The following is a 13,644-nucleotide window of genomic DNA, read 5'->3' as shown; positions in this document are numbered from 1 at the left end:
AGGGAAGAATGTGAAAAACTCCCCAAATACAGGTGTGCCAAGCTTGTAGTGTCACACCAAAGACTTGAGGCTGTAATCCCTGCCGAAGGTGCTTCAAAAAAGTACAGAGTAAAGGGTCTGGGTTTACTTATGGAAATGTGATATTGAAATGTGATATCATTTTTTTTATTTGCAAACAAAAACCTGTTTTTGCTTTGTCATTATGGGGTATTGTGTGTAGATTAATGAGGGGAAAAAACTATATAATCCATTTTAGAATAAGGTTGTAATGTAATAAAATGTTGAAAAAGTCAAGGGGTCTGAATACTTTCCGAATGCACTGAAAGAGTACACCCCTGCAGCAGTGTCTGGTAAAAGTCTAGGTATGCTCAGCCAACTGTATGGTGTCCTTAGCATAGAGAGAACAGAGATGTATGTCAACCTGTATCACATGTATTCCAAGTAATGGTCCAAGCAAGGTGATATTCATGACATATTTAGGGCCCCTCTACATTCTCTCAGGAGGCTACAGCGGCTCCCTCTGCTGGCCAGATGAAATAACCTAACCAGAAAATAATAATTATGCCCTCATCTACTGTATTATACAGTAGATGGAGCCTTTCTAGGGTATGTATAAGCAAGCAGTGTGAGGTAACAGAAACACCGTAATGAAAACAACATTCTGATGGCAGTTATTAACAATGAAAACTGATATAGTGGTGAATTAATAAGAAATGGACCAAAAAAGTTATATTAAAACAGAGCATCTCAAGTTGCATCAACACTTACATACTGACAACATTGTCCACTAGATGGAGGTAGAGGACAAACATCTTGGCTGTGCCATAAAGGGTGTGTTGGAGTAAAAATAGAGTAGCATGAATAGATTTGGAACAGGAAACATGTTCACTGATAAAGACGTGTGCAAACTTTAGATTAGTACCACCCACAGGCCTACATATGACATGCAGATATAATCATTATTAGGCCAAGGGAATTCCTAATAAGTAGGGGATGAGGCCCTGGTATTGAGGCCTCTCATTTGGTTCTCCCTTCCACAGCTGATAGGAGAGGAATCTGCTCTCTTGACTGGAGTAACGTGAGACAAATGGATGGAGGGGGAAGGAAAAAGAGAGGGAGGAGAGAGAGGGAGGGAGGGAATGTCACTTTGAATATAGACCCTCTAGAGACAAGGATCACAGTCCTAAAAGCCCCAATCTTGAGCTCTTGATCTGGGGCCTAGGTTAGATCAATTGAGTTCTTGATCTGGGTTAGATCAATTGAGCTCTTGATCTGGGTTAGATCAATTGAGCTCTTGGTCTGGGTTAGATTCATTGAGCTCTTGATCTGGGGCCTGGGTTAGATTCATTGAGCTCTTGATCTGGGGCCTGGGTTAGATACATTGAGATCTTGATCTGGGGCCTGGGTTAGATCAATTGAGATCTTGATCTGGGGCCTGGGTTAGATAAATTGAGATCTTGATCTGTGGCCTGGGTTAGATGAATTGAGATCTTGATCTGGGGCCTGGGTTAGATAAATTGAGATCTTGATCTGGGGCCTGGGTTAGATAAATTGGGGTGCATAACCATGTTCCTGGAGAGCTACCATCCTGTAGGTTCACTCCAACCCTAATCTAGCACACCTGATACTAATAATTAGCTGGTTGAATCAGATTAGCTAAAACTCGGGTTGGAGCCAAAACCTACAGGAGGGTAGCTCTCCAGAAACAGGGTTGGAGTTAAAACCTACAGGAGGGTAGCTCTCCAGAAACAGGGTTGGAGTCAAAACCTACAGGATGGTAGCTCTCCATGAACAGGGTTGGAGTTAAAACCTACAGGAGGGTAGCTCTCCAGGAACAGGGTTGGAGTTAAAACATACAGGAGGGTAGCTCTCCAGGAACAGAGTTGGAGTTAAAACCTACAGGAGGGTAGCTCTCCAGGAACAGGGTTGGAGTTAAAACCTACAGGAGGGTAGCTCACCAGGAACAGGGTTGGAGTTAAAACCTACAGGAGGGTAGCTCTCCAGAAACAGGGTTGGAGTCAAAACCTACAGGATGGTACCTCTCCAGGAACAGGGTTGGAGTTAAAACCTACAGGAGGGTGGCTCTCCAGGAACAGGGTTGGAGTTAAAACCTACAGGAGGGTAGCTCTCCAGGAACAGGGTTGGAGAGCCCTGACCCACACTAATAGACTAATTGAGATAAAGCCAAAGGGTTGTTTGTTTCACTGTTTATTTTACTGAAGAAGTGTGTGTGTGTGTGAGTGAGAGGGTTTCACCTCAGTGATCTCCTCCTTGAAGACACAGTAGTACACGTTGCTAGTGAGGCTCTCTTCACACCTGTTGGCTTCAGCACTCCAGTTAACACATCTTCTCTCCAGTCTCTCCAGACGCTCCTGCAGACGCTGTACAGAGAAACCTGAGACATGCTGGGACGGCAGGAAAGATAATTATTTTATTATTAGATAATGATCAGGAAATGTAACAATCTTCAAAAGTACACTAATATTTATTATTTAGCATATCATTAGTATGGGTTGTCCCTGGGGAAAAAGTTTTAAATTAAAAATAAAAAACACTCAGGGTCAAGACAAACAGCGGGGAATGATCAGGTGTTGCCTTGCAGTCTCACCGACAGTGTTACTGAGAGATAGCCAGCTTGTACAGGTGTCTGACGTGGCTGTGTGTGTCTTCTCACCAACTGTTGTACAGTGTTGCTGATATCTCCTCCCATAGAGATAGCCAGCTTGTACAGGTGTCTGACGTGGCTGTGTGTGTCTTCTCACCAACTGTTGTACAGTGTTGCTGATATCTCCTTCCATAGAGATAGCCAGCTTGTACAGGTGTCTGACGTGGCTGTGTGTGTCTTCTCACCAACTGTTGTACAGTGTTGCTGATATCTCCTCCCATAGAGATAGCCAGCTTGTACAGGTGTCTGACGTGGCTGTGTGTGTCTTCTCACCAACTGTTGTACAGTGTTGCTGATATCTCCTTCCATAGAGATAGCCAGCTTGTACAGGTGTCTGACGTGGCTGTGTGTGTCTTCTCACCAACTGTTGTACAGTGTTGCTGATATCTCCTCCCAGAGAGATAGCCAGCTTGAACAGGTGTCTGACGTGGCTGTGTGTGTCTTCTCACCAACTGTTGTACAGTGTTGCTGATATCTCCTCCCAGAGAGATAGCCAGCTTGTACAGGTGTCTGACGTGGCTGTGTGTGTCTTCTCACCAACTGTTGTACAGTGTTGCTGATATCTCCTCCCAGAGAGATAGCCAGCTTGAACAGGTGTCTGACGTGGCTGTGTGTGTCTTCTCACCAACTGTTGTACAGTGTTGCTGATATCTCCTCCCAGAGAGATAGCTAGCCTGTATAGGTGTCTGACGTGGCTGTGTGTGTCTTCTCACCAACTGTTGTACAGTGTTGCTGATATCTCCTCCCAGAGAGATAGCCAGCTTGTATAGGTGTCTGACGTGGCTGTGTGTGTCTTCTCACCAACTGTTGTACAGTGTTGCTGATATCTCCTCCCATAGAGATAGCCAGCGTGTACAGGTGTCTGACGTGGCTGTGTGTGTCTTCTCACCAACTGTTGTACAGTGTTGCTGATATCTCCTCCCAGAGAGATAGCCAGCTTGTACAGGTGTCTGACGTGGCTGTGTGTGTCTTCTCACCAACTGTTGAACAGTGTTGCTGATATCTCCTCCCAGAGAGATAGCCAGCTTGTACAGGTGTCTGACGTGGCTGTGTGTGTGTCTTCTCACCAACTGTTGAACAGTGTTGCTGATATCTCCTCCCAGAGAGATAGCCAGCTTGAACAGGTGTCTGACGTGGCTGTGTGTGTCTTCTCACCAACTGTTGTACAGTGTTGCTGATATCTCCTCCCAGAGAGATAGCCAGCTTGTACAGGTGTCTGACGTGGCTGTGTGTGTCTTCTCACCAACTGTTGTACAGTGTTGCTGATATCTCCTCCCAGAGAGATAGCCAGCTTGTACAGGTGTCTGACGTGGCTGTGTGTGTCTTCTCACCAACTGTTGTACAGTGTTGCTGATATCTCCTCCCAGATAGATAACCAGTTTGTACAGGTGTCTGACGTGGCTGTGTGTGTCTTCTCACCAACTGTTGTACAGTGTTGCTGATATCTCCTCCCAGAGAGATAGCCAGCTTGTATAGGTGTCTGACGTGGCTGTGTGTGTCTTCTCACCAACTGTTGTACAGTGTTGCTGATATCTCCTCCCAGAGAGATAGCCAGCTTGTACAGGTGTCTGACGTGGCTGTGTGTGTCTTCTCACCAACTGTTGTACAGTGTTGCTGATATCTCCTCCCAGAGAGATAGCCAGCTTGTACAGGTGTCTGACGTGGCTGTGTGTGTCTTCTCACCAACGGTTGTACAGTGTTGCTGATATCTCCTCCCAGAGAGATAGCCAGCGTGTACAGGTGTCTGACGTGGCTGTGTGTGTCTTCTCACCAACTGTTGTACAGTGTTGCTGATATCTCCTCCCAGAGAGATAGCCAGCTTGTACAGGTGTCTGACGTGGCTGTGTGTGTCTTCTCACCAACTGTTGTACAGTGTTGCTGATATCTCCTCCCAGATAGATAACCAGTTTGTACAGGTGTCTGACGTGGCTGTGTGTGTCTTCTCACCAACTGTTGTACAGTGTTGCTGATATCTCCTCCCAGAGAGATAGCCAGCGTGTACAGGTGTCTGACGTGGCTGTGTGTGTCTTCTCACCAACTGTTGTACAGTGTTGCTGATATCTCCTCCCAGAGAGATAGCCAGCTTGTACAGGTGTCTGACGTGGCTGTGTGTGTCTTCTCACCAACTGTTGTACAGTGTTGCTGATATCTCCTCCCAGAGAGATAGCCAGCTTGTATAGGTGTCTGACGTGGCTGTGTGTGTCTTCTCACCAACTGTTGTACAGTGTTGCTGATATCTCCTCCCAGAGAGATAGCCAGCGTGTACAGGTGTCTGACGTGGCTGTGTGTGTCTTCTCACCAACTGTTGTACAGTGTTGCTGATATCTCCTCCCAGAGAGATAGCCAGCTTGTACAGGTGTCTGACGTGGCTGTGTGTGTCTTCTCACCAACTGTTGAACAGTGTTGCTGATATCTCCTCCCAGAGAGATAGCCAGCTTGTACAGGTGTCTGACGTGGCTGTGTGTGTGTCTTCTCACCAACTGTTGAACAGTGTTGCTGATATCTCCTCCCAGAGAGATAGCCAGCTTGTACAGGTGTCTGACGTGGCTGTGTGTGTGTCTTCTCACCAACTGTTGTACAGTGTTGCTGATATCTCCTCCCAGAGAGATAGCCAGCTTGTACAGGTGTCTGATGGCTGTGTGTGTCTTCTCACCAACTGTTGTACAGTGTTGCTGATATCTCCTCCCAGATAGATAACCAGTTTGTACAGGTGTCTGACGTGGCTGTGTGTGTCTTCTCACCAACTGTTGTACAGTGTTGCTGATATCTCCTCCCAGAGAGATAGCCAGCTTGTATAGGTGTCTGACGTGGCTGTGTGTGTCTTCTCACCAACTGTTGTACAGTGTTGCTGATATCTCCTCCCAGAGAGATAGCCAGCGTGTACAGGTGTCTGACGTGGCTGTGTGTGTCTTCTCACCAACTGTTGTACAGTGTTGCTGATATCTCCTCCCAGAGAGATAGCCAGCTTGTACAGGTGTCTGACGTGGCTGTGTGTGTCTTCTCACCAACTGTTGTACAGTGTTGCTGATATCTCCTCCCAGAGAGATAGCCAGCTTGTACAGGTGTCTGACGTGGCTGTGTGTGTCTTCTCACCAACTGTTGTACAGTGTTGCTGATATCTCCTCCCAGAGAGATAGCCAGCGTGTACAGGTGTCTGACGTGGCTGTGTGTGTCTTCTCACCAACTGTTGTACAGTGTTGCTGATATCTCCTCCCAGAGAGATAGCCAGCTTGTACAGGTGTCTGACGTGGCTGTGTGTGTCTTCTCACCAACTGTTGAACAGTGTTGCTGATATCTCCTCCCAGAGAGATAGCCAGCTTGTACAGGTGTCTGACGTGGCTGTGTGTGTGTCTTCTCACCAACTGTTGAACAGTGTTGCTGATATCTCCTCCCAGAGAGATAGCCAGCTTGTACAGGTGTCTGACGTGGCTGTGTGTGTGTCTTCTCACCAACTGTTGTACAGTGTTGCTGATATCTCCTCCCAGAGAGATAGCCAGCTTGTACAGGTGTCTGACGTGGCTGTGTGTGTTTTCTCACCAACTGTTGTACAGTGTTGCTGATATCTCCTCCCAGATAGATAACCAGTTTGTACAGGTGTCTGACGTGGCTGTGTGTGTCTTCTCACCAACTGTTGTACAGTGTTGCTGATATCTCCTCCCAGAGAGATAGCCAGCTTGTATAGGTGTCTGACGTGGCTGTGTGTGTCTTCTCACCAACTGTTGTACAGTGTTGCTGATATCTCCTCCCAGAGAGATAGCCAGCGTGTACAGGTGTCTGACGTGGCTGTGTGTGTCTTCTCACCAACTGTTGTACAGTGTTGCTGATATCTCCTCCCAGAGAGATAGCCAGCTTGTACAGGTGTCTGACGTGGCTGTGTGTGTCTTCTCACCAACTGTTGTACAGTGTTGCTGATATCTCCTCCCAGAGAGATAGCCAGCTTGTACAGGTGTCTGACGTGGCTGTGTGTGTCTTCTCACCAACTGTTGTACAGTGTTGCTGATATCTCCTCCCAGAGAGATAGCCAGCTTGTACAGGTGTCTGACGTGGCTGTGTGTGTCTTCTCACCAACTGTTGTACAGTGTTGCTGATATCTCCTCCCAGAGAGATAGCCAGTTTGTACAGGTGTCTGACGTGGCTGTGTGTGTCTTCTCACCAACTGTTGTACAGTGTTGCTGATATCTCCTCCCAGAGAGATAGCCAGCTTGTATAGGTGTCTGACGTGGCTGTGTGTGTCTTCTCACCAACTGTTGTACAGTGTTGCTGATATCTCCTCCCAGAGAGATAGCCAGCTTGTACAGGTGTCTGACGTGGCTGTGTGTGTCTTCTCACCAACTGTTGTACAGTGTTGCTGATATCTCCTCCCAGAGAGATAGCCAGTTTGTACAGGTGTCTGACGTGGCTGTGTGTGTCTTCTCACCAACTGTTGTACAGTGTTGCTGATATCTCCTCCCAGAGAGATAGCCAGCTTGTATAGGTGTCTGACGTGGCTGTGTGTGTCTTCTCACCAACTGTTGTACAGTGTTGCTGATATCTCCTCCCAGAGAGATAGCCAGCGTGTACAGGTGTCTGACGTGGCTGTGTGTGTCTTCTCACCAACTGTTGTACAGTGTTGCTGATATCTCCTCCCAGAGAGATAGCCAGCTTGTACAGGTGTCTGACGTGGCTGTGTGTGTCTTCTCACCAACTGTTGTACAGTGTTGCTGATATCTCCTCCCAGAGAGATAGCCAGCTTGTACAGGTGTCTGACATGGCTGTGTGTGTCTTCTCACCAACTGTTGTACAGTGTTGCTGATATCTCCTCCCAGAGAGATAGCCAGCTTGTACAGGTGTCTGATGTGACTCTGTCTGTCCTGATGTTGGATCAGCTGGATCTTAGCCTGGCTTGTCTCGCTGAACCCCGTCACAGGCTCCAACATTGACAGCTTATCCAACTGGGGACAAAACAATGAACCAATTAGGAGGCTGTTTATTTGTTTCTCTGATCAGAATCTATGTGTGTTTAATGATGTTTGTATATCACCAGCTGTTAAATAATTGATTTTATAATGAAAAAATAAACAATTAATATTCTGTTAGTGTCTTCTGCGGTATCTTTTCTGGGAAACCTGCAAAGCATGCAAAATATCAATATTTTATGGTACATTTCTGTCTAAAAAGGTCCACGAGGTATCTCCAGGGCCTCTCTTAACTGATCCTGTGTTCTTTGGTGTCTACAGAAAAGCTAGATAGGTAAGTAACTCTGATAGTTACAGTATTTATGTGACATTTCAAGCTGAACATGTCTGTGAAGGGCAGGTTAGCTTTGAGCTATCCTAAACTGATCCCATGTGTTCTCTCAAACACACAGCAAATGTAGTTTTCCATGACAGACCCAGATACAATGACTCTGAAGAGACTACAGCAAAGATAACACCCTCCCTGATACAGTATGTAAGACTATGAGTGCGTCCCAAATTTCACCCTATTCCCTAAATAATGCACCTTATTAGTCCTGTTCAAAAGTAGTGCACTATTCCTTAGGGAATAGGGTTGTACCCAATAGGGTGGTAGCGCACCCTTAGACGATGTGTTGTTACCTCATCATAGAGCTGGTGGAACTTCACGGCCATGTTGAGGACAGACTCGTACTCTTTGATTTTATCTTTCACTCTCTGATGAAGGTGAAGCATCTCTGTGACTTTCTCATTCTTCTCTTTTATTGGAATTCCTTTCAGTGCCAACAGTTCTGATGTCTTCACCATGTATTCTACCCCTGCATTCAACTGCTACAGGGGACACACAGGAAATAGAGATATAGTAGAATAATAATACATATTTACCTATAGGATATCACATAATGGACCAGAACACAAATGTAGGCATAGTGTCATGCTACTTAGAGCCACTGTAAAGATACTGTATACATATGGTCAAGTGTATACTAACTAACTACTAACATAGACTATTGGTACTATTGTAAAAGTATTAAACATTGGGTTTCTGTAAAAAATATTATGCATAATAATGTTATGATTTCTTCTACCTACTATTTATGACAGGCCAATAGGCTATAGTTCTTACCAGGAAGTGGGGCTTAGCTAGGTTAAAGTTCTCCAGTAGCTTGGACACAGTCTGAAGATCACTTCCCAGATCAACTTTAGAGGTTGGGACAAGAACCTCCTCCACACTATTTAGGTCATGAACAGTCTGTAAAAAAAAAAACTAAATAAAAAAAAGAAAACGGGGGGGTTCTTGACACTAAATGAGATTGCATTTATGATCAATTGAGAATAAATTGGTTGTGATTCAGGAATTTGTAATGGATATATACTGAACAAAAATATAAATACAACATGCAACAATTTCAATGATTTTACTGTTACAGTTCATATAAGGAAATCAGTCCATTGAAATAAATTCTTTAAGTCCTAATCTATGGATTTCACATGACTGGGCAGGGGCGCCTCCACGGGTGGGCCTGGGAGGGCATAGGGCACTCACTGTGTAGCCAGGCCCAGTCAATCAGAATTTGTTTTTCCCCACAAATAGGCTTTATTTCAGACAGAAATACTCCTCATTTTCATTAGCTGTCCGGGTGGATGGTCTCGGAAGATCCCACAGGGGAAGAAGCCGGATGTGGAGGTCTTGGGCTGGCGTGGTTACACGTGGTCTGCGGTTGTGAGACCAGTTGGACATACTGCCAAATTCTCTAAAACGACGTTGGAGGCGGCTTATGGTAGAGAAATTAACATTCACTTCTCTGGCAACAGCTCTGGTGGACATTCCTGCAGTCAGCATGCCAATTGCACTCTCCCTCAAAACTTGAGACATCTGTGACATTGTTTTGTGTGACAAAACTGCACATTTTAGAGTGGCCTTTTATTGTCCCCAGCACAAAGTGCACCTGTGTCACACCTGTCAGGTGGATGGATTATCTTGGAAAAGGAAAAATGCTCAATAACAGGGATGTAAACAAATTTGTGCACAACATTTGAGAGACATTTTGTACGTATGGAAAATGTCTGGGATCTTATATTTCAGCTCATGAAAAATGGGACCAACACTTTACATTTTGAGTGTATATTTTTGTTCAGTATACATTGCATACTTATTTTTATGTACCTTTTCCAGTTGTTCTTTGTATTTCTTCCACTGTTTCTTGACAGACTTCACCTGACTGACGTGGAGCTGCCAGGAGGTCCAGAGGTCTGACAGATCCACCTTCTTCTTGTTCAGCTCCTCCATGGTCTTCTCCACCACACCGATGGCTGCCCTCACATTCAGGTTCAGGTTCTCACTCACCTGAAGATGTCAACATAAAGAATCCATTGTTTAAGGTACCTTATCTGTATCCTACAGCCCTTACGAAGGGCTCCTGGATGTGGGTGGAAGTTATTTTTCCAAAGCAAGACATAATAACCATGCTAACCATACTTATAATGAAATGCAATAATCAATGGTTTTAAGGCTTGTCTAATTTAGGCATGACCTCTGTTTTATCGTTATTTAGTTTTAATAAGCAATAACTTTTTAAAACTAAATGTCAACAAAACAGATATCATGCTCATGGGCCCCAACTCCCTCATCAAGAAACTGGGTCAACTCAACATGACAATCGACGTCTGCACCATCCACTCCCAACTCCACAGTCAGGAACTGGATGTTACATTTGACCCCCACTCTGTAAAATGGACACAAAATCCAAAACATCACAAAGTCAGCCTTCTTCCACCTAAAAAAGATTTCACGACTCAGACCCTCTCTAACTAACTCCACTGCTGAAACCCTGTTTAGTTCACTGCCCTGGTTAGTCTGTCATTATGTTTAGTGATGTCCATGGTTAGTCTATCCTTATATTTCAGGGCGGCAGGGTCGCCTAGTGGTTAGAGCTGGACTAGTAATCGGAAGGTTGCTAGTTCAAACCCCAGAGCTGACAAGGTACAAATCTGTAGTTCTGCCCCTGAACAGGCAGTTAACCCACTGTTCCTAGGCTGTCATTGAAAATAAGAATTTGTTCTTAACTGACTTGCCTAGTTAAATAAATAATACAAATCTTTGGTGTACTTTTATATACTGTACTTACTTATTTAAATGTGTGATATTGTTGCTTTTTATCCTGGTGATTATCTTGTAAAGTGATTTGGGGTGTCTTGAAAAGCGCTTAAAATAAAATGTATTATTATTATTATGTGCAGGAAGAAAAGCAATGGCTTATAGGAAGGCTCAACGTTAGCAACGTTAACCTGGATAACAGTGCATGGAGGGGTTGAGGTTTAATAATGTCTCTCACCATGTTTGAGAAGTTGATGTAGTTGTTTCCCAGGTCCAGCATGGTGAGGAAGCGTTCCAACATGGACTGCCACTTAGCGTCAGCTATCTCCTTAGAAGTGACTAAACTCTCCTCATTCTCCTCCTCCTCTTGCTTCATGTTATAGCTTTCATGTAGACTCTGCATCTGTTCCTCCACCTGAACAAGCATAGGAGTCACACATTTCAGAATATTACATTTCAGCAGTGTTGTGGAGTAGTTCAACTAGTAATTGAACTACTTTTTGCAGAAGCTTGGTGGTAGTTGAACTAAATTCAAATCTAGGTAGTGTTTTCAGTAGTTAATTATTTTTTTTGCCATGTAGTTGTGCAGCTAACTACTGGAACTCAACATTACTCTTCTTGCGAAAGGAAATATGGGTAAAGAAAACAATCGTTTACTTTCTTTTACGGCATCCGACCTGCCTGATTCTCACTTGAAACATTGTTTTTGTGTTTAATAGGCTAAATTACACATTTTGTTAACATATGATCCCAAAGTGATCTGTTCTTGCAATTTGTCATCTATGGCATTTGAGATTTACATATGACAGTTTTTCATTAAGTAGTTTGAACTATATTTTTCTTATTAAGGGTAACTTTAGTCGAGCTTAACTTCTTCTAGGGTTAAGTAACTGGCAGCTGGGTAAATTATATTTTCAGAGTAGCTTCCCTAACATTGCATTTCAGATTGATTTCCATTTTGTTTATTGACACATTTCAGTTAAATCACCTGTGCTTTCAACATAATATGAATGAAATACATACAAAGTTTAATGTACACTACATAACTATGTAACCATATTTAGTCAGACACCACTGTACCAAACTATACAGATATTTAACAAACATATCCTTCCTAAGTTTCATGAAATGATAAGAGAAAATAACCTCCTCTGCTATTCGCAAGAAGCCCACGTATGGTTGGATATTCTCGATGCGAGATGTGATGTTCCTGGTGACTGTCTTCAGCTCCTCCTCTAGAAGTGATGCTTTGTTGGAAAACTCAGCGGCTTCAGGATACCCCAGTGTTCTCAGTTCCTTTATCAGCTCTGCCATGGCCTCTGCCTCACTGGCTGTTTGCTGAAAAACAAATGGCCAGGGTTGAGAAAACTCTATGGTAACACATACTCTATATATGCACAAAAGTATGTGGACACCACTTTAAATTTGTGAGCAGCCGCACTCAAGTCTAAGATCACCATGCACAATGCCAAGTGTCGGCTGGAGTTATGTAAAGCTCGCCGCCATTGGACTCTGGAGCAGTGGAAACGTGTTCTCTGGAGTGATAAATCACACTTCACCATTTGGCAGTCTGACGGATGAATTTGAGTTTGGCGGATGCCAAGAGAATGCTACCTGCCCAAATGCATAGTGCCAACTGTAAAGTTTGGTGGAGGAGGAATAATGTTCTGGGGCTATTTTTCATGGTTCAGGCTAGGCCCCTTAGCTCCAGTGAAGGGAAATCTTAACACTACAGCATACAATTACATTCTAGATTATTATTTACTTCCAACTTTGTGACAACAGCTTGGGGAAGGCCTTTTCCTGACTCAGCATGACAATGCCCCCGTGCACAAAGCGAGGTCCATACAGAAATGGTTTGTTGAGATCGGTATGGAAGAACTTGACTGGCCTGCACAAAGCTCTGACCTCAACCCCATCGAACATCTTTGGGATGAATTGCAATGCCTACTGCGAGCCAGGCCTAATCGCCGAACATCAGTGCTCGACCTCACTAATGCTTGTGGCTGATCGGAAGCAAGTCTCCGCAGCAATGTTCCAAGATCTAGTTGAAAGCTTTCGCAGAAGTGGAGTGGAGGCTGTTATAGCAGCAAAGGGGGGGACCAACACCATATTAATGCCCATGATTTTTGAATGAGATGTTCGACTAGCAGGTGTCCACATACTTTTGGTCATGTAGTGTGTATACTTCAGTACAGTACAAGACAGGGTTAGGTCTATTTGAAAACAACATTCAGGAAGTAAACTGAGATTCCTGAATTGAAATGAAAGTGACCCAACCTTTGTATAAGAGCTGGGTAAATAAACAAAGGGGTCATACATTTGAATAAGGTTGAGTAAGTCTACAGGTGATATTCCTGACTCTACCTGTGTCTGTGAGGAGAGTTCCAGGTGTTTGTTGAGCATGTCTTCAGACTGAGAGAGCAGGGAGCCTGGCTCAGTGTTGTTGGAGAGGACACCGTTGTTGCTCTTTAACCACACCGAGATCTGGGACAGAAACACATGACTTTTACTTTACTTTATTAGTTCCACAATTCAGTCAAATGCAGTCAACTGAAATACATGGACATTTACACACACGTGAAAGTATTAGCAGTTGATCGTAGGCTGTCAACTAGCCTTACTACACGTCTGAGAATGGGCTGTAAATCTGACTTTAGATATGTTTAACTGGTCCTTTGTAGCTCAGTTGGTAAAGCATGGTGCTTGTTATAGTATGTTAAAAATAATACACACTGGCTATTAAGCACAATAAAGTACAAAACATGTATTAACTTAAAAACTTGATGTACAGCCTAATGAACATGAATATATGTGTCCACTGCTGTCTGAGCGCCTCTCTGTCTTGGCCACTCATCTCTACCTTCGCAAATTGTCACTTTATTGTTGACCCACACTGCATTTTGGAGAGTATTCCACACATTTTCAAGTCCATTCACAATTTTTTC

The 13,644-nt window shown here is 44.2% G+C and overlaps 1 protein-coding gene across 1 annotated transcript in view; it reads right to left on the bottom strand.

Moving 5' to 3' along the window:
• The window catches only part of LOC115129592 (coiled-coil domain-containing protein 141-like), a 39,888-nt gene that overhangs the window by 12,134 nt on the left and 14,110 nt on the right, over positions 1 to 13,644 (bottom strand). The window contains exons 10-17 of the mRNA XM_029660130.2: positions 13,064 to 13,183; positions 11,843 to 12,034; positions 10,935 to 11,111; positions 9,767 to 9,946; positions 8,726 to 8,851; positions 8,242 to 8,430; positions 7,435 to 7,596; positions 2,256 to 2,405 (exon numbers count right to left, since the gene is read on the bottom strand). Of these exons, the coding sequence (XP_029515990.1) occupies positions 2,256 to 2,405; positions 7,435 to 7,596; positions 8,242 to 8,430; positions 8,726 to 8,851; positions 9,767 to 9,946; positions 10,935 to 11,111; positions 11,843 to 12,034; positions 13,064 to 13,183 (1,296 nt within the window). The remainder of the gene's footprint in view (positions 1 to 2,255; positions 2,406 to 7,434; positions 7,597 to 8,241; positions 8,431 to 8,725; positions 8,852 to 9,766; positions 9,947 to 10,934; positions 11,112 to 11,842; positions 12,035 to 13,063; positions 13,184 to 13,644) is intronic.

Source organism: Oncorhynchus nerka, linkage group LG1 (assembly GCF_034236695.1).
Source record: "Oncorhynchus nerka isolate Pitt River linkage group LG1, Oner_Uvic_2.0, whole genome shotgun sequence".
NCBI lineage: Eukaryota > Metazoa > Chordata > Actinopteri > Salmoniformes > Salmonidae > Oncorhynchus > Oncorhynchus nerka.
Note: the sequence above shows the minus strand (reverse complement) of the source record. Positions and strands in the feature narration are given on the sequence as shown.